Here is a 22,119-nt window from a genome sequence, read left to right on the forward strand (position 1 = left end):
AACGGAACGAGGTCGGCTATGTAGCAAGATTGTTGAAGCGGTGTATTCTGGAAAATGCTATTCACCCATTGCCTTTTCCATACGCGCATCCATGCCCACTCGCCACCTATCAGCGTACGTCTTCATCGCCCATATCGTCGCGATGCCTGATATTAGCGCTACGATGCCAATGATCGTAAATAGCCACCCATTGCCGATTGCGTTGATCAATGGGCTCGCTATAATGGTCCCCACGCAGCTGAAAATGTTGCGTACGAAGTTGTTCAAGGCTACACCATTGCTCGCTTTCCGCGGCATAAATTCTGTAAGCATCGTCGTCGCCAGGGCGAAGATCAGCATGCTCCCTATGCCAAAGAAGAAGTTGGCTACCATGGGAGCAGCAATGCTTTCTCCGAACTCCGCGGTCCAGCCGTACGTGATGATGGCGGCGGGCCAGAGTATGGCGCCAAACCAGGCGTTTTCCTTCATGCGGTCTTCCGGCCTGAACTTGAGCTTGCCGTTCTCGTCGTAGCGACCGGCCTTCTTCGCTTCCCGGTGCATGATGGCATCGACCCATCTGCCTCCGAAGATGGAGGCGAAAACATAGCCGGCCGAGTTCGGGAGGTAGAGCAGGCCGACTATAGTTGAGCTGTAATTGTACGGCGCACTCGAGAATGTCTGCTGGATCGATATGTTGAGGACGTACAGGGATGCAAACGTGACGGTGGCGTAGTAGACGGATACAGCCACGGCTGGGAATTGTAGGTAAAGGATGATCCGTAACGGGTCGACGAACGCTCGTCGTGCCATGACCCAGTACTTGCGCGTCTGGACTTGGACCGATTGTCTGGTAGACGTCCGCGTCAGCTGGGGCCTGCCCGACCCGGACTTCTCCTCGTCCGTCTCGACTACGGCTTCCACTTCCTGGACGGCGGCGGCGGCGAACTGCTTCTTTCTTCGTAGCGTCTCCGGCAGTGCGAACAGAATGAAGGCGCAAAGAAGCGCACCGAAGATGGCCAAGAACCATTGCGTCGATCGCCATCCCAAGGACTGTGAAAGCGCACCACCCATAATTGGTGATATAAGGGGTCCACACAAGGGGCCCAGGTAGAATATGCCCATCGCACGGCCACGTTCCTTCACTTCCCACACGTCAGCGACCGTCCCAGCGCCGACAGCCTGCACCGAAGCTGCAGCACCACCGGACAAGCAACGCATGACGATGAACATGGCAATGTTTGGGCTGACTGCCGCTAGGGCGTTGAAGACGACAAAAAGCGCGAACGAGACGATGTAGATCGTTCTCCGGCCCAGCGTCTCACTGAAGCTGCTCCACCACAGCGGAAAGATGCTCATAGACAGCATGTACAGCGCCACGCTGAGATTGACCACGGTGGCGTCAACCTTGAAGGTCCGCTCAATATCCTGCAGCGCGGGTAGGATGAGTGAGGAGCCCATCGGTGCCGCAGCACCAGCGCACGCAATGATGAAGGTGATGAACCATTTCTTGCCTCGACTGTAGTCGTAAGGCTCGATCACTTCCGCGAAAATGCAAAGTCGGGCAAACAGACCTCTTCGTTCCGACACGGGCACTTTGACGGCTTCGCGCTTCACGGATCGTGTTGATGACTGTGCTCGACTTCGGGTCCGGTGGGTTGGGACCTGGTGGTCGTGTGCTTCATCATCGTCGTCTGTCTGCTGTGAATTACCGGACGACCGTGAAGCATGCGATTCACGTGACGGGTGTCGCCTCCCTCTAAAGACCTCAATTACATCTTCGCTGTTCGAACATGGTGCACCTACGGCGGTAACATCGGGTTCTTTCGAGAGCGCCTCGTAAGGCTCGGCCGGTGTCGCTAACGTCGTCTCGCTGGATGTAGTCGGCTCGATTGGCTCGAACTCCTTTCCAGGATCGCCTTTCTCGATGTCGCGGTCGTCTTGGCTCATCTTGGTTTGCTTCCAGTATCAACGTTCGCGTATCATCCATTCAGGCTTCCTCATTGCAGACTCGTCGCCATGAAGTTCGTCCTTTCCATTGCCTAGGCTCAATGCTTTACCTCGGTCGAGCTGCTGCACGATGTACTACAAGCTTGCACCAAGAGGGACAGAAAGACACATAGGGACGCTTTGGGGGTGAGGACATGCTAGCCTACCTTACCTTGACTGCCACTAGCCGGCCAAGGCTTCTCCAGCTTGAGTACGATGTCTGCAAGCCCATGCCGAGTTTACCGTGTAGCTTGTCGAGGCATTGTCAATCTTGGCCGTGATGGCGGGCAGAGATGTGCCGCACAGGCCGAGCGATCTCGGCTTTGGTGAGGTTTGCCGCATCATGTGAGGGGCAGATGAATTGAGGCGTGCCGTAACGAGGTCTCACACAGCCGCTGCTGTGGAATGTGTCCAGTTTCGAAATCGCAGGCGCCAGTGGCCCGTACAGAGGTTTGTGTAATGATATAAGAGATATGAATGTACAATAGTGGAAGTAGCGGCGAAGATTTCGGCGGTAAAGCAACATGCGCGGCCATTCTGACCGCTTTGGTTATCGATCATACTATTCTCTTCTCTCGTATCATCAGCCGAGCATAACATACACATAATCTGTTCTTCCTTCGAACATTGCAATAAATTCGCATCATACAGCCCATCAAGACCAACAAATCACGAGATCTCATAAATACAGAGAATGAGCGAAAACCCGGAGCGCGCCCAACTCCGCGAACACTTCCTCGATAAGCCATTCGAGCAGCACGCTAAAGGGTGGGATGACCTGTGGAAGAAGAGCTTCACCCCGTGGGATCGTGATAAACCAAGCCCAGCGCTTGTTGATACATTGAATCAGAAGGGAGATATCCTTGGTGGGGCGCTGATGCAGAATGGCGAACAGTCTCAGCAGAAATCTCGCAAGCGCGCTTTCGTGCCGGGTTGCGGGCGTGGGTACGACGTTCTTCTGCTGGCATCGTACGGATATGATGCGTACGGACTAGATGTGTCGGAGACCGCACTCGAGAAGGCGAACCAGCTCGTCAATGACCCGAGCCTGGTAACGACATATCCAGTGCGTGATGGTGATGTCGGCCGGGGCTCCTCTAAGTTCGTCAAAGCCGACTTCTTTGCCGACGGCTTCCTCTCTGAGACGGGTGGTGGTTCGTTTGACCTGATCTATGATTACACCTTCCTCTGCGCGCTGCCTCTCGACATGCGGCCGCGCTGGGCCAAGCGTATGTCTGAGCTCTTATCACCCGAAGGACACCTTGTATGCCTCGAGTTTCCTCTGGGCAAGGCGCTGAGTACGGGAGGTCCACCGCATGGTGTTCAGCGTGAACTGTACGAGCAGCTTCTTCATCATCCAGGACGGGAAGTGTCATACGACCAGAGCGGCAATGTCAGCGAGGATAAAAGCGACGACAAGGCGACCGACGCTTTGGTCCGAGTAGATCGATGGATGGCCGAACGGACGCATGCGATCGGCCAAGGCAAAGACCATGTTTCTATCTGGCGACACGTCGAAGTCCGATAGCATTAGAGCGGTCGCCTAGCGGAGCGGGAAGCCGTGGAAGCCGCCTCCAAATCGGATTGATATCGTGGATATGCCGATCACAGACACATCGGCTGCGTCCACATGGCAGTCAGGAGGAGGGGGTCGGCGTAGGGTGCGCACTGGTTCGGCTCGATGACCATGTCGTAATCAGCTGCGGCATTTCTGCTGCGCTTAGCGAACGAAACCGAGGCCTCCTCCTCCTCATCAACCCTTCTGCCCCTCTTTCGAAGGACAGTGGCGGGCTTGACGACGCTCATCGCACGCATGCGGATGTCTGCGGCGACGTTCTCAGCGAACTCGACCTTTTCTGCGAAAGGACCCGTCTCAATGCCGGCTTGCTGAATCTGGTCATAGGTGAGTCCGCAAGCGGCTTGAGCGTCGCATAGCAACTGGGTGATGGCTGAGGTGAGCTCTGGGTAGTCCATGCAGATTGGGAATGGTGCGGCCTTCGCGTCCTGGCCGACGGTATTGAGGAGGTTGGAGAGCTTGGCCTTCTGCTCGAAGAAGAACTGCTGGAAGCGGAAAGCTGTTTGGGCGCGCGGAGTGTACATGGTGAAGTAGTGCCTCCGCGTTTGCGGGACCGTGTAGGTGTGGTCATACATGAGTGGATGAAGGCCGGTCATGGTGTCTTGCGGTGCAAAAGAGCGAATGGTAAAATGAATGTGAGTGAGATCAGAACAGGAAGCTTCAGAACACGCAGAGCAGAGAATTGGGTCGGAAGGGAGGACGAAAGTGGGACAGTGGGACGATACCAGCGATCCTTATCAATAACCATCTCGGCCTCGCTCTTTGACCATCGCGACGACCCGACGCGTTGATTGTACGCATTCGGGAGAGGCTGGGTGGTGGTGCTCGGCCCCCCAAGGCCTGTCCGTTATTGGGTGACTGGATATAAGCACAGACCATGTCTTACTTGATCTCACCAGCCCTGCGCTTTTCCGTCTGGAGAGATCCAGAAATGGAACCTTTTGCATGAGAGATTTGCCTGAGTTCCCGTCCTCCTTTTGATGCGAGCAACTTCTGCTTGTGTAATACCGAGATCTGCAGAGCAGGTTTCTTGCGAAAGTCTACAAGATTTGATGGCGCAAACACGAGAGCCTCCTCCTATCTCCGCTTGCGGCGCCACACCCCAGAGACCGTCTGGACCACCCTCAGAGGAAAACATGCTTTAAGTGTCACGTCCCACCTCCTCACATACGGGCGTGGTACTTCGCTACATCTCCTTTCTGTCCAAGGAATCTCTTGGGTATTGGCACATGTACAGCTCGGATCCACTCACAGAAGCCTTTGCCAAGAGCGTCCAGTATCTTCGAGCTGCTCACGCCTCTCCCCAGAGGACCATAGACGACAAAATGGACGGCTTTAATGTCCGGGAACTCGCAGCGCTCAAGGTGGTACCACTCTTGCCAGTCAGACCCCATCATCTTGCGCATCTGCGCTTTCGTCATTAAGGAACGTAGCCAGTCCCATTCTTCGTCGCTATGGACGTAAAGACCGCAGTTAACGTTGGCGCCCTTGTCACCGGAACGACCAAGCGCGATGTCTCCAAGCGGTGCCATGATCGTCTCGCCGAATGTGCGAAGGTCAACCGGATCTGTGGGCTCGTAGTCTTCTCGGTCTTGGATCGGCTCGGTCTTCTTCGGCGGTCCCACCACGATCTTGCGTACTTTCCCAGACGTCTGATCTATGAGGTTGATGCTCTCTTCCAGCCCGCTTTGGTCAATGACAGCCGGGTAGAAACCTAGGAACGGTCGAGGCGCTGCAGTCCGGTAGTCGAGGGACGAATGGAAGCCTGCAAAGTGTTGCCTATTGAGGAGTTAGTGCGACCACTTCTAACGCATAGGATGCCACCCACATTGTATTGTAACCGAGTGCCGGCAGGACCTTTGCAATGGCGTCTCGGTCCCGTGATTGTGCGAATATTCGTAGGTACGTGGTGGAGGCGAGCTGACAGGTAGGATTGGCCTCCGGCCGGCCCACCCATTGAAAGTCTACGATATCCAGCTTGTCGAGAACACCCCAATCCTTCAACTTTCCGCGCAATTGCGCTTCTAGCAGTTGGAACTTTTTCTGGGTCGCATAGCCAGTCGCATTCACCACCATCTCACATTGCCATCCGCCCTTGTAGAAGACCGCAAGCTTGGTCGTCGCCGGCGGCGGAGCACCGATCGTGCCTGACACACGCACGCGGTCTTTGGCTTCGTCCTCAACGCGGACGTGGGTGATGTCGGCCTTGACATCGCTGTTCAAGTATATACTCCCCTGAAGCTCGTAGAGAAGCTGACACTTCACAGTGTCCGCGTTGACGAAGCCGTTCAATGCATCGTGCTTCGTCACGACACAGTCGCCGCTCGCCTCAATCTCAACGATCGGCAAACCTAGGCTTAACAGCTCAGAGATGTCATGCTTGAAGAAGCCCGCAAAGTTCGCGCCGGTAATGTACGTCGAGCATTCAACCAAGTGGCCTGCAATCAGCGCACCAGCGAGGGCATCATAGTCCGTCTCCCGCCATCGATGCCACCACGCTGCCGCGCCAATGACCGGACTGGCATCGGCAACACGACCACAGATAATGATATCAGCGCCTTCATCCAGGCCACGCTTAATCGCCCGCATGCCAAGATAAGCATTAGCGCTCACAATCGGCATCTCACTGGGATGGCCGATGAATTCCTTGGTATCCTTCGCAAGCTGGACGTTCGAGTTGGCCTTGTCGAGATGAGGAAGAGCTTCATCCTTGGCCAGGAGATCGTGGATCTTGTGCATAGAATCGTCGCCGTGGACGTAGGCTACCGTCAGCTTCAGGCCTTTGGATTGCACAAGCTCGTGCGTTTTTTCGGCCAGGCCTTTCGGGTTCAGCCCGCCGCCGTTGATGACGATCTTGATCCGCTTCTCGTTTGCTATGTCGACGGTCTTCTGGATACCATCCCATGCCGTTGGAATCCACCCGGGATGTCCGCCTTTGGCGTAAGCTTCTGCGTCGTTGCCGAGATTGATCTCTTTGCAAGCGTATTAGCCAGGTCGGTCGCAACTGGCATGTATTAGTCTGCTCACCTGCCAGATAGTCTCCCGTTATGACATCCACTTGTCCATATTTCGCTTGGTTCAGCATATGATCGCCAGGGTCAGGGACAGCACCGCTACAGTTGGCGATTCGGACGGGGCGTTGAATGGAGCCCATTCTGGCCAAAGTACGCTTCTACCTGCAATAAAAGACGCCAGAACTTATCCTGGCCTACATTGCAATGCCGAACTCAACTTTTGTCGCGCCATATTGCCATTGCCCGCAAGCGACAAAGGTGCTCTGACGGTCCCTCGGGTATCGTGCTGGTATTTGCGGGGCTGGCTGCATCGTCGACCCGACAGATGGATGGAGAAATCCAAGAACAACCATGCAAGGGTGCTGCTCGTGGATAGCACCGGGTTTGTGTATTGGATGTCCTGAGTCACTGCAAGCTCTGTGAACCGGATAGCAAGTCAACTCAAGAACAACAACCTCGACACCCTTCCTCGTTCTGATCTATGTCAAGGACAACCCGTTACCAACTCTCCCGACATTGTGCGAGAACGCATCTAGCACACCGCCGCGTTCAACTCACATTCCCGAACATGGGTCCTATCGGCGAACAATACGACATTCCCCCGAAGCCGAGCAGCTCTTGACCAACAAGATCCCCCACAACCCACTCTTCCAACACCCACCCAACGATATCCAGTCAACAAGCCGCCTCGCCACCTTCACCGGCACCGCCAACCCCAGCCGCCCAATGCCGTGGCGCTTCGCCGACTGACACCCCGGCCCTAAGAGCCTCGGAAGCATCACCACCCAACGTCCTGCGATCCCGCAGCTACAGCGTCCCTATATCCCAAAATCACCATCAATGTCGATCACGCCTCACTAGTCCTCAAGCACACCTCTTCCTGGACCAAGATCCTGGGCTAAGAATTCGATTCCAACGGCTTTGATTCCCAGCTCCATGGTTGAGGTCGGGGTTTCCGGCGGCGTGTCCCCCGGATCTGGACGGGCCATGGGCAATGACGAAGCTGTCACACCCTTCCTTCCCTCTACAGCGGTTATTGAACCGGTACCTTCGGGTCGCCGGGTGTGCTGCGACGCGCTGCCCCGGAAACGTACCCCCGAACAGGGGTGGTAGTGTTCCGGGCTTGCCGTGAGCTTGTCCGCCTAACCCTGCCTTACCTTACCTTACCTTATCTGCTGCGCAAGTCAAGCCGACAACTCCTCCACATCGATTCGGCCCGCCCTGAACGATTATTCTCAGCGGCTCGGCAGCTCCGCCGGCATGTACGTATCCTATTGAAATATGGAACCTACGGATGGGGACGCCGCGGTCGACCGGGTATCCTGACACGACTATGCTGCGGCGTATACCATCCTTGCCATGCTTGGGACACTGCGCTAATTGAAAGCCCGACGTGCTTCCAGCAGAGAAATCCGAAGGCAGTTGGGCTTGCATTTCATACAGCTCATACCTATTGCGTAGTCTGCCGATCATGTTTTTTTGTTGGGGTATAATCACAATGTGGGCAGTAGGGGGAACGGTGTCGATCGGCCGAGATGGCCGGACGATTTGAGGACAGAGGTTATATGTTAGGAGCGTTTTCGCGCTGCGTTAGGGCAATTGGGTGTAAAAGCGTCCCCGTTAACCGTTCTTGGATTCCGGTAAGGAGTGCATGTACTGTAGTTGAGAGACAACGACGGTAGGAGAAATGATTGCAGCTGTATGAGCGCTTGCTGGTAGCTCAGCCGTCGAGGACAGATTACCAGCTCATCTGCACCCCTCGAGCGTTAAGAGGCGTTGCAGCCGTTTTTCGAGTACATGTACGGCAAGACCACTTTGCGCACTGTTAAAGGGGAGAAACGTCTGAGGAAAGGTTGGGGATATTACTGTGGTGGAGGTGGTGGTGGAAGAAGTACAGCCAAGGCCCAGATCTATCTGCATGCATCCTTCGACGCACTTCTCGTGTCGGCGTCGGGCAGTGCATCTGGGTGCAAGAGTGAGGTAGTGGCGCTGCCGGTACATGCATTGCCGTCGACTAAACGGAGGTGATAAAGATTTCCAGCTGGCATCAATTACTGTGTAAGCCGGTGTCGCATACCGGTGTAAACCATGAGAGAGTTTACAAGAATGGGGAAACGTGTATACGCATACGGCCAATGCCCGAATACTCGTTACATGTACATGTATGCCTGCCTGCATGTCACCGCCACACCGCAACGGGCGTTAGAGTGGGGTTGCTAGCACGCTTGCGGATGGGTAGAGAAGTGAGAGTAGAGGACGCCTCAGGTGCCAAGAGGTGCAATGCCCGGGTTTTGACGCTGTGATTGGTGGCGCGATGGGGCGCTCAGCTGCTCCACGCCTGGACGCTGCATTCGGGGGGGGGAATTCGATCCACGAGCAGGTCGGGCCCATCAGCAAGCACTGCCTGGTTTCCATCTCTCCATTCCCATTCCCATTCCCATCTCGGGCTGTGGTTTGGGGTTATGCTTCAGCGGTAGATGCGATGTAGGCAGCATGTTCTCCCCAGTAATGATAATCCATCGTAATCGATTGAGATCAGGAGATATTGATTAAACGGGCGTGCATGATGATCCAACCGTATGATTGAAATGGAGGGAATATTGAATGGAAGTGCCGGACTATTGAAAAGCGGCGAGTGGCTAAAGCAGGCGTGGAAAAAAGGTTCGCTCGCTCCTGACCCTGGCCCTGGCCCGGACACTCATCCCTCACTCACCACTTACCATTCACCATCTCACCACCCATCTGAGGCTGAGCCAAGGGCTGACATCGGATCGCCTTACCGCCCTGCACCACCTTCTGCCACTCTCTCGTCTGTCGTTCGTACCCTCACACACACGGCCCTCCAGCCCAGGCAGTGTGGAGGATCACCGCAGCCAATCCACTTCAGCCGCTGCATGCCTCTCACCGTCCGTCCTGCCCCCCGAGCCACACCCACACCACACCACCTCTCCCACCCAATCCAACACTTCTGGGGGCCCCCCATGTGTGGATGTCTTCTATGAATCAGCGCTTCCGCAAGCTCGTGGGTTCGACGCGCCGCAGCAGCAGCAACACCAGCGTAGCCTCCTCCCAGACCACCGCCAACAATAGCACCACCTCCGCCCCGCACAGCAACGCCAACACCTCGACCACCACCCTCTCCCCGCCCACCAGCAACGCCGCGGCGAGCACAAACGGCACCGTCAGCACCTCCGCCACATCCACCACCACCGCCACCTCCTCGCCCGCCTCCACCCCGCAGCCCCAACAACAGCACATCGTCCCGCCCCCGCTGAACCCTTCCGCCTCCGCCTCCTCCCTGCCAATGGCTCAGCAGCCCCTCGGCCGCCCCCCTTCATACCAATACGCCAACACCGCCAACAACCTCGGCGCACCGCAACATCCCAACCCCGGCCGCCCCCGCAGTCCCATGCCGCCCCCACCCATCAACACCGGCGCCGGCCACGCCTACGCCCCGGTGCACCAGCAACAGATGTACCAGCAGCAGCAGCAGCAGCAGCCGCCGCCGGGGTACGGTAACCCGATGCAGCCGCAGGCGTACGGATATGGCGCGCCGCAGGTGGGCGCGCACCCACCGTATGCGCAGCAGCAGCAACGGCTCGCTGAGGTGGAGGGGAGTAACCGGAGTAAGGCGCAGTTGATTGTGGGCATTGACTTTGTATGTAAATACCCATTGAGGTGAGATGGGTGGAGTAGAAATGCTGATGACTTTTGCAGGGCACGACTTTCTCCGGTGTCGCTTTTGCGTTTGCGACCAATACTGAGGCGAAGGAGGATATCATTGTGGAATGGCCTGGCGCGGGCACGCAGACGAAGCAAAAGGTTTGCATAAACTAATATAGATGCGGGATACGCTCCGACTGACAGTGTTACTTTTAGATCCCCACCGTCTTGTATTACGACCAGCATCAGCAAGTCGTTGGCTGGGGTCCCGACATCGCGGAAGCGCTTGCGCCTACCGGCTACCCCAAGCCTGGCGTACAGAAAGTGGAATGGTTCAAGCTGCAGCTAATGATGAGCGGAAACACCTACATAGATCCCATCAACCTCCCGCCACTCCCCCCGGGAAAGTCCGAAATCGACGTCGCCGCCGACTACCTCTTCAAACTGCGCCAAGCCATGCGCAACCAGCTGCAAAAGACATTGGGGGAAGTCTTCAACCGTGAAGAGCGCAACATCCGCTACTTCCTCACCGTCCCCGCCATCTGGAACGACGCTGGCAAAGCCGCCACCCGCGCCGCCGCCATCCAAGCCGGCTTCCTGCGCGACGAAAACGACAACCGCCTAACCCTCATCACCGAGCCCGAAGCCGCCGCCATGTTCTGCTCCAAAACGGGCCTGCTGAACCTCAAAGTCCACGACGCCGTCCTGATCGTCGACTGCGGCGGCGGCACCGTCGACCTGATCGCCTACGAAGTCGAGGAGGAATCCCCCTTCACCGTCGCCGAATGCACGGCCGGTTCGGGCGACTCCTGCGGTTCCACAGCCCTGAACCGCAACTTCTCCAACATCCTCCGCGCGAAGATCCGGAAAATGAAGTTACCCGACGGCTCCAAGACGGCGGGGAAGGTGTACGCGAAGTGCATTATGGACTTCGAGAACCGGATAAAAGCCGACTTCCGCAATAATGGGCAGAAGTGGGCGGTGGATGTCGGCATTGAGGCCGAGTTCCCGGAGGCGGGGATCGAAGAGGGTTATATGACGTTCACGAACGAGGAGATTCTGCAGTGCTTTGAGCCGGTGGTGAATCGCATTTTGGAGCTGGTTAGGAACCAGATTATCGCCATTCAGGCGCAGAATCGGCTGTTGCAGGTATGTCAAACCCCCCATACTCCCATTCACACCCCACACGGCGGCGATATGCGAGCTAACGGGAATGTGTGTTTGGCCAGAACGTCCTCGTCGTCGGCGGCTTCGGCGCCTCGGAATACCTCTTCCAGCAAATCAAACTCCACGTCCCGCCGCAATTCCAGAACAAAGTCGTCCGCCCCATGGACTCCGTCGCCGCCATCGTCAAAGGCGCCGTCACGGCCGGCATTACCGAACGCGTCATCACGTCGCGTGTGGCGCGTCGGCACTACCTCATGGCCACGCTGCAACCGTTCAAGGAAGGCCATCACCCGGAACAGTACCGCGTGCCGAGTCTGGATGGCAAGGATCGGTGTAAGTATACCCGCCAGATCTTCGTGCAGAAGGGGCAAAGAGTGAAGATTGGCGAGCCGGTGAAGGTGAGCTTTTTCCGCCAGGTCGCCCCCGGCGCGACGTTGATGTATGAGGATGTGCTGTATGCTTGTGATGAGGATGTTTGTCCGGAGTACACTAAGGATCCGCGTAAGTTACCTCATCCCCATCCGACCGACAAACAACAGGGCTCTTTGAGTCCGGGGTGTGGTTGTGAGAGGCCGTTTTTGCTGACAGGATTGGGGTGTGCTTGTAGGGATCAAGGAAGTCGTGACGCTCACTTCGGATTTGAGTCGGAAGAACCTGGAAAAGGACTTCGAACGCATGGACACGCCGCAGGGGACTTTCTACCGCGTCTACTTCGACATCTACCTCACGCTCGACGGGTCCGAGTTCAACGCCGAGTTGGTCTGTCAGGGCGAGGTGATGGGGAGGTGTTCGGCGCGGTTCCGATAAGCGGCGCCGACGGCATCCCATTTTAATCCGATCGAAGCCCTACTCGCTTGCGATTTCTGACAACAGGACAGCCTGGTGTGAGGGCAGCGTACGACACCCCTTTTTCTTGGATAGAGGAACCGCTTTCCCCGGACCCCGCAAGAGAGGGGGGCAGATCCAGTACGTACGGTCGCTCAAGGTGCGGGTGTGGCGGTTCGTTTCACAGCGCCTGGCGGTGGGGCCGCATCGACTTAGTACAACTCGGTAGAAGATGGAGGAAGAAGTCATGGCCCCCGATCCCACACAACACGAGAAGTAATCTATCCATCATCCCCTGCCCTCTTTGTTCATTTTTGGCGGAGCGGACTGAATGCGAGATGGGATGGGGGGAAAATGTTGTTGCTTGAGTAGATACCATTGGCTGCATGTACTTACGGTTTCCTCCGGTAATTTTGCACGTCTTGACAAGAAGGGGGCAACCTAAGCTTTCACGCGTACTGTGGGTTGTGATGTGTTGACAATGTGGTTGTAGGTGTTTGGCGTGGACGAGGCGACCAGTGGAGATCCACTGCCTCTCCTCAAAAGATGCCAGCTTATTCCGCGCCGGCCACCTTCCGCAGCACGCCCAAGTCGAAGAATGGGGAGGCCCTAGACACGTCCTCAAGCTGTGTCGGCGCAGACAAGACCGCAGCAGCTTGTCGGCAGGGCAGAAACCGTCGCGACTCGTGCCTGCTCTTCGAGCGGCAGGCAAGACCAGAGCCGCGACAATTTAATGTTCTGAGCGAACCAACGGTAACGGCAACATTCTTGTGCTAGCCAATTGTACTCTGGGCCTATCAATCCGCACCAGATCGAAGCCGGGTACTGTGAACGTCTACCAAGAGACCAAAAGGCATGCATTTCAGCTTTCTCCAACCGAGCCGTCGAGGAGTTGCGTAAGCTGCCGGCCGCTTGAAATGAATACCTACTGCCCTTCACAGAAAGGCGTGCCGGGGAAAGCGTAGTCTCGGTTGGGGACATGTGCGCCAAGGGCTGCATGATCGCGTAGCACTACCTCTCACCCACACGTGGCCCGGCCCTGGTGGGTCGTCATCGAGAGTGCCACCGCTGCAGGCTCACGCACCTACAAGGCATACCTAGAGTCGTGGGTCGTGCCGTTGCGCTTGCAGCAAAGTCCACAAGAATCGTAAAATACACACCTGTTCTCGAGCAGGATATGGCAGCAGACCAGACTAGGCGACAAGGTACTCTCCGCCGTTTCCCCAACTCCGGTCCGTAATCATCTTCTTCAAGCGGCCGAGTCATACATCCAGGGGTATATCGAATACTTCTACAATAACACGCTCCACGGAGATCAAGATGAGCATACCGTCCAGTTGCATTCCTACTCGCACACCCCATCACCCGCTAAACTCTCCACCACCCCATTTCACTTCCAGACACCCCTCTCCCAGACCTTCCACGACTCACCCCCTCCCTCGCCCCCTGCATCATACCTATCTCCCCGAGTCCAAACAATGAATCTCCAATGCCACCAACACCCCACCTTTGTCCACAAACGGCGTGCGCGCGACCCGTGCAGAGCCCAAGTCTGGATCCATGAATTTCTGGATTTGAAGTTGGATTGGTGTCGAGCTTGGCTCTATTGGCGGTGCGGGCGGCGGCGGAGGTTGTTGGTGATGCTGCTGGTGCTGGTGCGGCGGAGGTGGTGGTGGTGGCGGGGGCAGGTTTTGTCCTCCCGCGTGGTTATGCGCCGGATTTACCGCGGGTGCTATAGCCATTGCAGCATGGCCGCCATCTCGCCCCGTCGCGGCAGCAGTCACGACCCCAAAATGCGCCGCATGCACCCGACACGCACACACCACCCTGACCACCGTCGGCTTCTGGACCCCATCATCCTCCTCCCCATATGCCCCCTTCAACCCTCCCCTACCCCTCCGACTCCTCCCAACAACAGCCATAGGCGCATTCGCCTTGTGCAACTCCAACAACTGCCGCTTAAACGCCATATCCTCCCCCGGCCGTCGGGCATCAACGAACCGCATGAACTCCACTTCATCCATTCCATTAAGCGGTTTACTCGTCTCGCCCTCCCCATCGCCACGACTGACCGATCGCGCGGGCGGGGGCGGAGGGGGGTAGAACACCTGCCTCAACCCGCCCACGAGCTCCTCCAGTTTCCCATCCTCCGACCAATTCCGCAAATTCTGATCAGGCGACAAACTGTGATCCCACCGGTTACTCCGAAAGCGCACGCTCAACTCCCTCAATCGCGGGAAATCCGCCCGCAAACCCCGACACCCGTCCGCTCGACTCGTGAGGTACGGCATCCAGAGTCTGGTGTCGCTGGCGCGGATGTGGAGGTGGAGGGTGTGGGTGTGGGTTTGGGCGAGCGGGGTGTTGGCGAAGGCGCGGACGAACATGTTGGCGTCGGAGGGGTGGTGGAAGAGGAGGGGGTTAGTGGTGTGGAGGAGGGGCGCGGTTTCGGAGTGGATTACGTGGCAGGTGCGCAGGAGTTGGGGGTGCAGGGTTGGGAGTTTGTTGTTGGTGGTGGTGGGAGGGGGTTTGTGGAGCCAGTCGATTGTTGTCCCGGCGGGGGAGGTGAGGCAGTAGGCGTAGATTTTGTCCCTCAGCTCTCGCGGTAATCTGAATAAGCCGCATTGTGCTACGCTGTCGGGGAGTTGCTGCTCAGGGACGGCGCTTAGTTGACGGTACATCGACCGCCTCGTTCCGCTCATTTCGAGGTCTTCTTCCCCTTCCTCATCCTCCTCATCCTCCTCTTCCTCTTCTTCTTCTTCGTTCGTGTCGGTGATGGTGCGCATGGGGTGGTTGAAGTAATTGCTATTGGTCAGACTCCCGCTTCGGCTACGAGTGGGTATACCTGGCGAGCCGAGAGCGTCGACGGTGAGGGAGGAGAGGGAGCGGGTGGAGAGGACGGATTCGCGCCATGGGTTCGCGTTGGCATACGGATCTGCAGGGGCTGGGGAGAGATAAAAGTTGGCCATGTCGGTCGATTCTTGTTGCTGGGGGTTGTTTACGCTTGTTGTGTGTTGATGAGCGACGGTAAGAGGGCGATCGCCGTTCAGGCTGTCGTCTGAAGCTTCGCCCGGGAGATGCTTGGCACTCATACTGCGTCTTGTATGGCGAGTCGGATGGGGGATATGAGAGAGCCGGGAGGGTTGTTGTGCTTGGGACAATCAGAATATTGCAACACGATACCAACAGTGTTCGTAACCAAGTGACTTGCTTTACAATAACTACATATATGGCTGTCCCAGACCAACATCGTAACGCTCCCGGCGCGAACACTCAAGAGCTGATAGATCACTCCCACACAAGTCCAGGTACCCTCCCAAATCGACGTTGCCGACACTCCTTCACCGTCATCCTCATCGCGCGGTCCTTCCGCGTAGTTTTCGCACTTCCAAGCACCAGATGTCCGACATGTGTGAGAGCCGCCAGCTTGCCTCACTCAGCCGTCGAAGCCCACAAATCCGCCGTCCTCCCCAACCCGGCCAACGCACCACAAGCCCCCATAATGCCCAGATTGAACCCCGGAATGCCACTCTCCAGACTAAACTGCGCAGCAACCGGCAACCAACTCAACGGGACAACCATCTGAGCGTACCACTTCCGATCCACCTCCTCATCCTCCTTCACACTAACCTCACTGCCACCCTGACTCTGAGCGCGCTGACTCCGCTTCACCCGCTCCAACTGCGCTTCCCGGAACAACCTCACGAAATCACACAACACCCCACCCATCCACGCCCGGTAACTCCAAAGGTATATCTTAGCAGTCTTCCCCCCCGACGCAGCAGTCCACCTCGCCGTGTAAGCAGCAGGTAAGATCTTATGGTCCGTCAAGACAGCCACATTCTCCAAAAATTGAAAGGTAGTATACAACACCGCCTGCGTGACGGCAGTCGCATACAACACCTGATCTTGACCCGGCTTGGGTCCCTGCGATAACTGGCGCAACCAGGCGTACATGGGGAATAAGCCGAAGAGACGGAGGGTGGTGCGTGTGCTGCTCAACAAGCTGCCGAGGGCGGCGATGTGGGAGGGTTCGGTGTTTAAGGCCGGGACGGAGGAAGTGCGGTTGAGGAGCTGATACAGCCTGATGCGCAGGGGAGTGGACTTCGTCTCGAGGTAGGCCAGCAGGTAGAGGGTGTAGTTGAAGGTGCTTAGGAAGGCGCTGAGGCCGCCGGGGGAGGCGAGGAGTCTGGAGGGGTGGTTAGTGGGCGGGCGAGAGTTGGAGGGGGAGGAATTAGACGGCGCGTAGCCGATTTCTGTACTTACTTGTTCAGACGCAGGATGACGCGGTCGGGGGTTGCTGCGAGGCGGGCGAGTGTTGGTGCTCTCTTCTTCGTCTCTGTCGCGATGCTCTTCTCCTGCGCCGGGGGGAGCTCGGTCACGCCGCTGGATGGCGCGCCAGGCTCGGCTACTGGGTCGGACATGGTTGTGATTTCTGTTCTGTAACGTCCAACGAGGCGAACGATGAGATGGGCTGCGTTATGCCGTACGTGTACGTGATGAAGGAGACGACAGCGAGAACAGCTCACCATTGCCAGACCTACACCATCCCGATCGACTACCTCGGCACTGACTCCTCTCCACTCAAGCCCGTTACGGTTAGATGCAAATAAGGCCCTGGAGAGCTCTGGCCACCCATCGCCGACGACAATGAACGATGATAATGAACAATACATGTATATATCACACACTCTCTCTCCGTTCTACCCAACCGATGACGTTTGAGAGATGGGCAGGCTAGAAACATGCTCTGGACAGGCAACCTAATGGCTCTTGCACCCATGATATCGGCTAGAACACTTTCCCCCCTCCCCCTCTCACTCTCCTCCACCATCATTTCTGCATCAACTACTCCTCCTCCGCAAACTTCCCAAGAATCGTATCCGTCCCCCAACTAGCCTTCCCAACCCCAACACCACTCCACCACCTCCCCACAAACTCCTCAACCCCCACTGTCTCCACCTCCGGAAAGAGCGCGTTAAGCGTATCAGGTACCACACACCATCCTTCGGCAATAGCAACCCGACACTGATTGTAAAACACCTTTCCCTCATCCCTCCTCATCTCCTCCTCCATTTCCTCAACACTATTCTCTTTAATCAAAAACTTCCGCCTCTGGACTCGCTCCACGATAGCAACGATCTCGCGGAAGGACTTGACATCCCCTCGCATCCCCATCTCACGCGGCCAGTGATCGAGGGAAAGGGCGTGGTAGACAAAAGTGGCGATATCACGCATATCCGTTAGGACGAGTTTCGCCGAACCATCTCCAGGGTAATCAGCATTACCGGCTTTCATGTTTATAACAAAACTCCACGGCCTCAGACCGGCTAGGGCTTCTTCCTCGCCTGTCTTACGACCCTCACGCTCTCCAACAGCCGTGACGGGTTTTGGCGTACCGGTTGCAAGGATGGACATGAAAATGCCCGTCATGAACTTGGTGACTTGCATCCCCGTCTCTTCGGACACTCGCTGAGCGGCTTGCCAGACTTCCTCCTTACCGGCGTAGTAACCGATTAGATCATTCGATATGCCGGCATACTCGCTCGGCGCGAAGCGCGAAACGCCTGCTTCTTTTGCCGCGCGCAGGAGGGCCATTTGCCCGTCACGGATTGCTTCGGGAGAGCCGCCTATGGTTGAGAGTACAGTGTGCACGTCTTTCAGCGCGTGGACAAGCTGGGAGTGGTCAGCGTAGTCCACGACGCGGACTTCGATGCCAAGGGCGGTAAGGTTGGGTTTGGAGGTGCGGGAGAGGAGGACGAATTTGTGAGGGTGCTGGGAGAGCGAGTTGAGGTGAAGGAATTGGTGCAGCATGGTTAGGCCGAAGCCTGTGCTTGCGCCCGCTAATGCTACCGTTGCCATATTGAGACTGTCAAGGCTTTGAGTGTAGCGGAAAGGCAGATGAAGGTCAGTGAAGGAAATGTCAGTGGGAGGAAGGGCTGCTACTTATGTGAATTGAAGGAGAAGCTCTACCACTACTCTAATTGACGGCATCAGGAGATTACCCTCTCTAGTTTGCGGTCTATCACTCAGACGGTCAGTTTCCCGCCGAAAAGGCCTCGTTGAAACTGGCAACAGTGGGCACGCGATCTGAGCAGCGGACCTTATATCTATCCGGTCTGTCACGTGACTGAGCAGGTTTTCGGGAAGAGCCGCATGGAATAGCATACAGTTGGCGCAAAAGCTATAAACATCTGGTAGATCGTTGCAATGTAAGACGGAGGCTTAACGTGCCGCGCAAGGGTCTCGCATCCGGCTCTGAGATCAGCAGCACGATCGTTATAGCATGACTTCATGTGGCACGGCCCTGCGACTGCCGCACAACCGTCCACCCTTGATGTACGCTCACAACGGCATGCATAGCTGTCTCAGCTCTCCATCATATTATCGAGCCCATATGTCTTTCGTCGGATTCCTAAGCTACTTATACCCTGTGCAGACAGAACGAGCATGGGCACTGAGGATGATAGCGCAACCTGATGGCCAGTGTACTTTTAGCCGGTCTTATTGCTCTTAAGGGCCTATTTAGATCTGTCAGGGGGGCGGTAAAATCCACCACCGGCACAGGGCACGTTATACAGTCATGGAAACGCCACTTCTGCCTTTGGTTGTTTTACCCAATACGCAAACGGCCCATATCAGTATCACAGTTGGTGGTGGCACATCAATGTCCTTTCGCCCCATGAATGTCGAGCAGGTGAACCATCCTGTGCAAAGAGAAGAATCTGCAGTATGCTGTAATACTTGCTTACTCAATAAGACAAGCGAAGGCCTCGCGCAGCTAATAGCATCATGTGCCAGCGCTCTGACATTGCACCGTTGCGGCGAGTTGGTGCTGGATGATGCCGCGACAATGTCCGGGTGACGACGGCGGCGGACCGGTGTGTTGCGAGAGGAATCTCACCGGAATGTGGCTCCCCGGAGGCCTCAATAGCGTGTGCATTCCACATTTGATAGCTGCATAAACAATGCAATTCAGCGCCCACGCACGACGCTTGTCTGCCCATATGCTTCAGATGCTCCATCGAAGCCCAAACGACATACTGCCTCGTGGCCATCTTCAGCCGTCATGTCGTTCTTCGAAGACACGCCATTATTCGGGACGGATATTGACAGCACGCTAGACATCATCACTTGGCTCGGCATCGGGGGCGCCATTGCGGTCGTATATCGTGCCTTCAGCCACGCGCTCTGGAAGCTCCACCACGAGCGCTCAGGTCGACATGCGCGGGTCAAGGAGCGAGCGGTTGTAGTATTCGTGGCCGTGGCCATCCTGTCTTTCATCATCGTGCATTGGCTTCGCCTGCAGCACCGCAAGCTGAAGCTCGCGAGTTGGGACGAGATCCAGCAATGGAGGCAGCAGCTTCCGCATGTCCCCGTCATCGGTAAGGAGGCGAGACGGGTTGATATGCCGTTCATGAAGACTGCGACGGATATGGTGTCTGAGTGGGTTGATGCTCAAAGCTCGGCCCGCTGATGTGGTAAATCGCTGACTATTTGGTACAGTCTTCCGGATAAAGCCCGCTCGCTCGGTGCCACTATCACGGACAACCTCCCCTCTTACGAACAGATGACCGACGGAGCCAGGCACGGGTACCACAGCGGTTCCAGTCTATCCAGTCAAGCCAGTGAAGCAGCAAAGGCCGCTGGAAGTACCATCGATGCTCTGACTAGTGCTCACCCGCCAAGCATTCACGAGCTGAAGCAGCAAGCCTGGGCGAAAGGCCAGGAGAAAGGGCGCGAAGTGAAGAAGCATCTGTGGCAGAAGGGCAAGGAATTGGCTGACGGAGCTGTCCCGGCGGCAGAGCGAGGGTGGCACTTCCTCAGAAGAAAAGCTCCGCAGGTAGCCGGAGAAGCTTCCGAAGGCGCCAAGCATATCGCCAGCGAGCTCTGGGAGTGGTTTCACGAAGAGGCCACCTTGTCCGAACGTATCATACATCGCTTCCCGTGGATCGAGGAGCACTTTGTGCAGAGGGTCAGTATCTGGGACTTCTTCAAGTCGCTGCTGGAACCTCGACTGCGATATTTTTGGACGCAGCAGTGGCTTGCTGGGTATATCACGTGGTCGATCTTCGTAGGGTTGGAGTGTAAGTCCGCACACAACGAGACCACTCTGCAGCAGACTAATGCGGTTGCCATGTAGCCCGCTACCGGAAGTTCACCCCAGGCACGGCACTGGCCTTTATGGTACTGAGTTGGTGCTTCAGTCTCGCGACCATGCAGTCGCTCTACTTCGCATTGATATTGCTTCGGCCTGACACCTGGGGCTCCACAAGGCAACGCTATGTGCCGACAAAGATGCTCGTGCTACTGCCGACTGTAGCGGAGCTTCTGATTCTGGTATGGTTGCCAGACCAATTGCATCGAGGCCACGGCGACCGCATGCGCGTACTGAATGCGTTGCAAACGATATTAATGGTCGGGCCGTGGATCATGGCTGAGGTGCTGCAAGTGAGTGTTGGTTTTGAGAACGCCCGTGGTTTGTTCGCTAACGCGAGGCGCAGACCAGAGTTTCAGGGTTGCTCTCCAGTCGATTCGGAAGGGGTTACTTTCCTACCAAGGCGAGGCGCATGCTGAGAACCACTTGGTACATCATCGGAATCTGCTGTATCGTCGGGCACTCTGTGACGATCTATGCTGTCTTCTTCCGGCCGCAGCCCAGTAGCAAGTCATGGCTTTCGTGGAATGAGCGCCATAAGGAAGCCGCCTCTGTACGCTCGCTTGTGTCCGTCCTCACGACTTTTGGTGACCATCCTTGGCATGATGCCGTTTGCTGGGACGTTTTACTGTCAGCATTAACCTTGAGTATCTGGGCGGCAGTCAGTTCTTCAAATGTAAGCGAGATGATCCAATGCGCAGTTTGGCCATGGTTGGAGGAGACCGTCGACGAGGTCAAAGGCCTGACGGACTACTACTACGACTCTATGCGGGACAACTTCGAGATGTTCAAGTATATGGTTGAATACGAACCCGCAGACAACGAGGCCGACGACCGTGCAGATGTGTCCTGGTGGTTGATGGCGGAGCTGAGGAAGTTCGGACTCAACGCTGAACATCTAGTCGAGGGTATGCTTGACGGTCGTGATCACGGACTTGAGCATCTGCACGAGAAGGGCAGAGAAGCTGTGGAAAGCGCCGTCTCGTTCTTGTGGGAAAATCGTGACGTTGACCGAACCTATGCGCACCAGATGCAGAGGGAACAAGCGGAGATGCAGGCACTTGGCTGGGACGGAGAAGATAGAAAGGGCTACCGGGAAATGGCTTGGCGTGCAAGACGCGGAGGGTTGGCCAGAACCGGAAGGGGAGTGTACAGCCGTCAAGCTTCAGCAGATGGTGATGCCGAAGTTGAGCTGATTGACGACAAAGATGAGGAAGACGGCTGGGCGGAAGATCCTCGGAAGAAAGCCCGCTCAATTTGGAAACGAGGAAGAGGACGGCCACCGAAGACCAGCAGATCACCATCGGCCGAAGGCAGGAAGCAGCCAGTCTCACGCAAGAGCTCACGTTTTACAAGCAGAAGTCCAGCACCAAGCAGACGAGCATCGAGTCGTTCACGGACCAGAGCTAATGGAAGGCCAGAAAATGGCGGCCTTAAGAGAGTGGCCAGCAGTGGTCGCAAGATGATGCACAGAATGCAGCAACAACTGCCGCCGACAGCAAACCTTCGTGTCTCGCGCGAGACGGTCCGGGATGCTGTTAACAGCGCGGAAGGGGCGGTGTTAGCCTGGGGATTCTTCGTGGTTGGTGGGCTTGGGCTGGCAAGCGTGAGTGTCTACGGTGCCGACGAGATCCATCAGGAGAAGTAAAGCACCATTTCCGCGCGACTTACGCGGTGCCGTACGCTTCGCCGGTTCCGCGGTTCTGCAGGTTCAACGGCTAGTTCCGTCGCTGGCAGTTAGGGAGCCATACCTA

At 56.5% G+C, this 22,119-nt stretch overlaps 9 protein-coding genes across 9 annotated transcripts; 3 read left to right on the forward strand and 6 right to left on the reverse strand.

Moving 5' to 3' along the window:
* Positions 1-26: 26 nt before the first annotated feature.
* Positions 27-2,292, reverse strand: BAUCODRAFT_276579 (uncharacterized protein). Its single transcript, XM_007682413.1, has one exon. It carries the CDS (start codon positions 1,924-1,926, stop codon positions 58-60), a length of 1,869 nt encoding a protein of 622 aa, XP_007680603.1. The 5' UTR covers positions 1,927-2,292; the 3' UTR covers positions 27-57.
* A 1-nt stretch (position 2,293) lies between these two features.
* On the forward strand, positions 2,294-3,532 carry BAUCODRAFT_276548 (uncharacterized protein). Its single transcript, XM_007682414.1, has one exon. It carries the CDS (start codon positions 2,660-2,662, stop codon positions 3,491-3,493), a length of 834 nt encoding a protein of 277 aa, XP_007680604.1. The 5' UTR covers positions 2,294-2,659; the 3' UTR covers positions 3,494-3,532.
* Positions 3,533-3,570: 38 nt separating this feature from the next.
* BAUCODRAFT_27467 (uncharacterized protein) lies at positions 3,571-4,137 on the reverse strand (the record flags this gene model as incomplete). Its single annotated transcript, XM_007682105.1, has 1 exon — positions 3,571-4,137. One exon carries the CDS (start codon positions 4,135-4,137, stop codon positions 3,571-3,573), a length of 567 nt encoding a protein of 188 aa, XP_007680295.1.
* A 283-nt stretch (positions 4,138-4,420) lies between these two features.
* BAUCODRAFT_276576 (uncharacterized protein) lies at positions 4,421-6,912 on the reverse strand. Its single transcript, XM_007682415.1, has 3 exons — positions 6,569-6,912; positions 5,370-6,513; positions 4,421-5,320 (listed from the first exon to the last, which is right to left on the reverse strand). The coding sequence occupies exons 1-3, from the start codon at positions 6,693-6,695 to the stop codon at positions 4,705-4,707; spliced, it is 1,887 nt and encodes a 628-aa protein (XP_007680605.1). The 5' UTR covers positions 6,696-6,912; the 3' UTR covers positions 4,421-4,704.
* Positions 6,913-9,964: 3,052 nt separating this feature from the next.
* BAUCODRAFT_78129 (uncharacterized protein) lies at positions 9,965-12,192 on the forward strand (the record flags this gene model as incomplete). Its single annotated transcript, XM_007682302.1, has 5 exons — positions 9,965-10,213; positions 10,273-10,377; positions 10,435-11,367; positions 11,448-11,886; positions 11,993-12,192. 5 exons carry the CDS (start codon positions 9,965-9,967, stop codon positions 12,190-12,192), a joined length of 1,926 nt encoding a protein of 641 aa, XP_007680492.1.
* Positions 12,193-13,438: 1,246 nt separating this feature from the next.
* BAUCODRAFT_276525 (uncharacterized protein) lies at positions 13,439-15,389 on the reverse strand. The gene has a single exon (XM_007682416.1). The coding sequence runs from the start codon at positions 15,297-15,299 to the stop codon at positions 13,668-13,670; it is 1,632 nt and encodes a 543-aa protein (XP_007680606.1). The 5' UTR covers positions 15,300-15,389; the 3' UTR covers positions 13,439-13,667.
* Positions 15,390-15,639: 250 nt separating this feature from the next.
* On the reverse strand, positions 15,640-16,631 carry BAUCODRAFT_78596 (uncharacterized protein; the record flags this gene model as incomplete). Its single annotated transcript, XM_007682343.1, has 2 exons — positions 15,640-16,396; positions 16,474-16,631. 2 exons carry the CDS (start codon positions 16,629-16,631, stop codon positions 15,640-15,642), a joined length of 915 nt encoding a protein of 304 aa, XP_007680533.1.
* Positions 16,632-17,006: 375 nt separating this feature from the next.
* BAUCODRAFT_38147 (uncharacterized protein) lies at positions 17,007-18,214 on the reverse strand. Its single transcript, XM_007682153.1, has one exon. The coding sequence runs from the start codon at positions 18,067-18,069 to the stop codon at positions 17,056-17,058; it is 1,014 nt and encodes a 337-aa protein (XP_007680343.1). The 5' UTR covers positions 18,070-18,214; the 3' UTR covers positions 17,007-17,055.
* Positions 18,215-19,276: 1,062 nt separating this feature from the next.
* On the forward strand, positions 19,277-22,013 carry BAUCODRAFT_151567 (uncharacterized protein; the record flags this gene model as incomplete). Its single annotated transcript, XM_007682417.1, has 4 exons — positions 19,277-19,653; positions 19,714-20,294; positions 20,351-20,658; positions 20,712-22,013. 4 exons carry the CDS (start codon positions 19,277-19,279, stop codon positions 22,011-22,013), a joined length of 2,568 nt encoding a protein of 855 aa, XP_007680607.1.
* Positions 22,014-22,119: the final 106 nt, after the last annotated feature.

The sequence above is a fragment of the Baudoinia panamericana genome (genome assembly GCF_000338955.1).
Source record: "Baudoinia panamericana UAMH 10762 unplaced genomic scaffold BAUCOscaffold_13, whole genome shotgun sequence".
In the NCBI taxonomy this organism is placed as follows: Eukaryota; Fungi; Ascomycota; class Dothideomycetes; order Mycosphaerellales; family Teratosphaeriaceae; genus Baudoinia; species Baudoinia panamericana.

What these genes read in the sequence shown, in the direction of transcription:
- BAUCODRAFT_38147 (XM_007682153.1), bottom strand. Translation starts at nt 18,069, where the DNA reads ATGGCAACGGTAGCATTAGCGGGCGCAAGCACAGGCTTCGGCCTAACC.
- BAUCODRAFT_276576 (XM_007682415.1), bottom strand. Translation starts at nt 6,695, where the DNA reads ATGGGCTCCATTCAACGCCCCGTCCGAATCGCCAACTGTAGCGGTGCT. An exon ending in AACGGGAGACTATCTGGCAG is followed by an intron (nt 6,514 to 6,568) that starts GTGAGCAGACTA and finishes ACGCTTGCAAAG; the next exon opens with AGATCAATCTCGGCAACGAC. An exon ending in GCACTCGGTTACAATACAAT is followed by an intron (nt 5,321 to 5,369) that starts GTGGGTGGCATC and finishes ACTCCTCAATAG; the next exon opens with GCAACACTTTGCAGGCTTCC.
- BAUCODRAFT_276548 (XM_007682414.1), top strand. Translation starts at nt 2,660, where the DNA reads ATGAGCGAAAACCCGGAGCGCGCCCAACTCCGCGAACACTTCCTCGAT.
- BAUCODRAFT_276579 (XM_007682413.1), bottom strand. Translation starts at nt 1,926, where the DNA reads ATGAGCCAAGACGACCGCGACATCGAGAAAGGCGATCCTGGAAAGGAG.
- BAUCODRAFT_276525 (XM_007682416.1), bottom strand. Translation starts at nt 15,299, where the DNA reads ATGAGTGCCAAGCATCTCCCGGGCGAAGCTTCAGACGACAGCCTGAAC.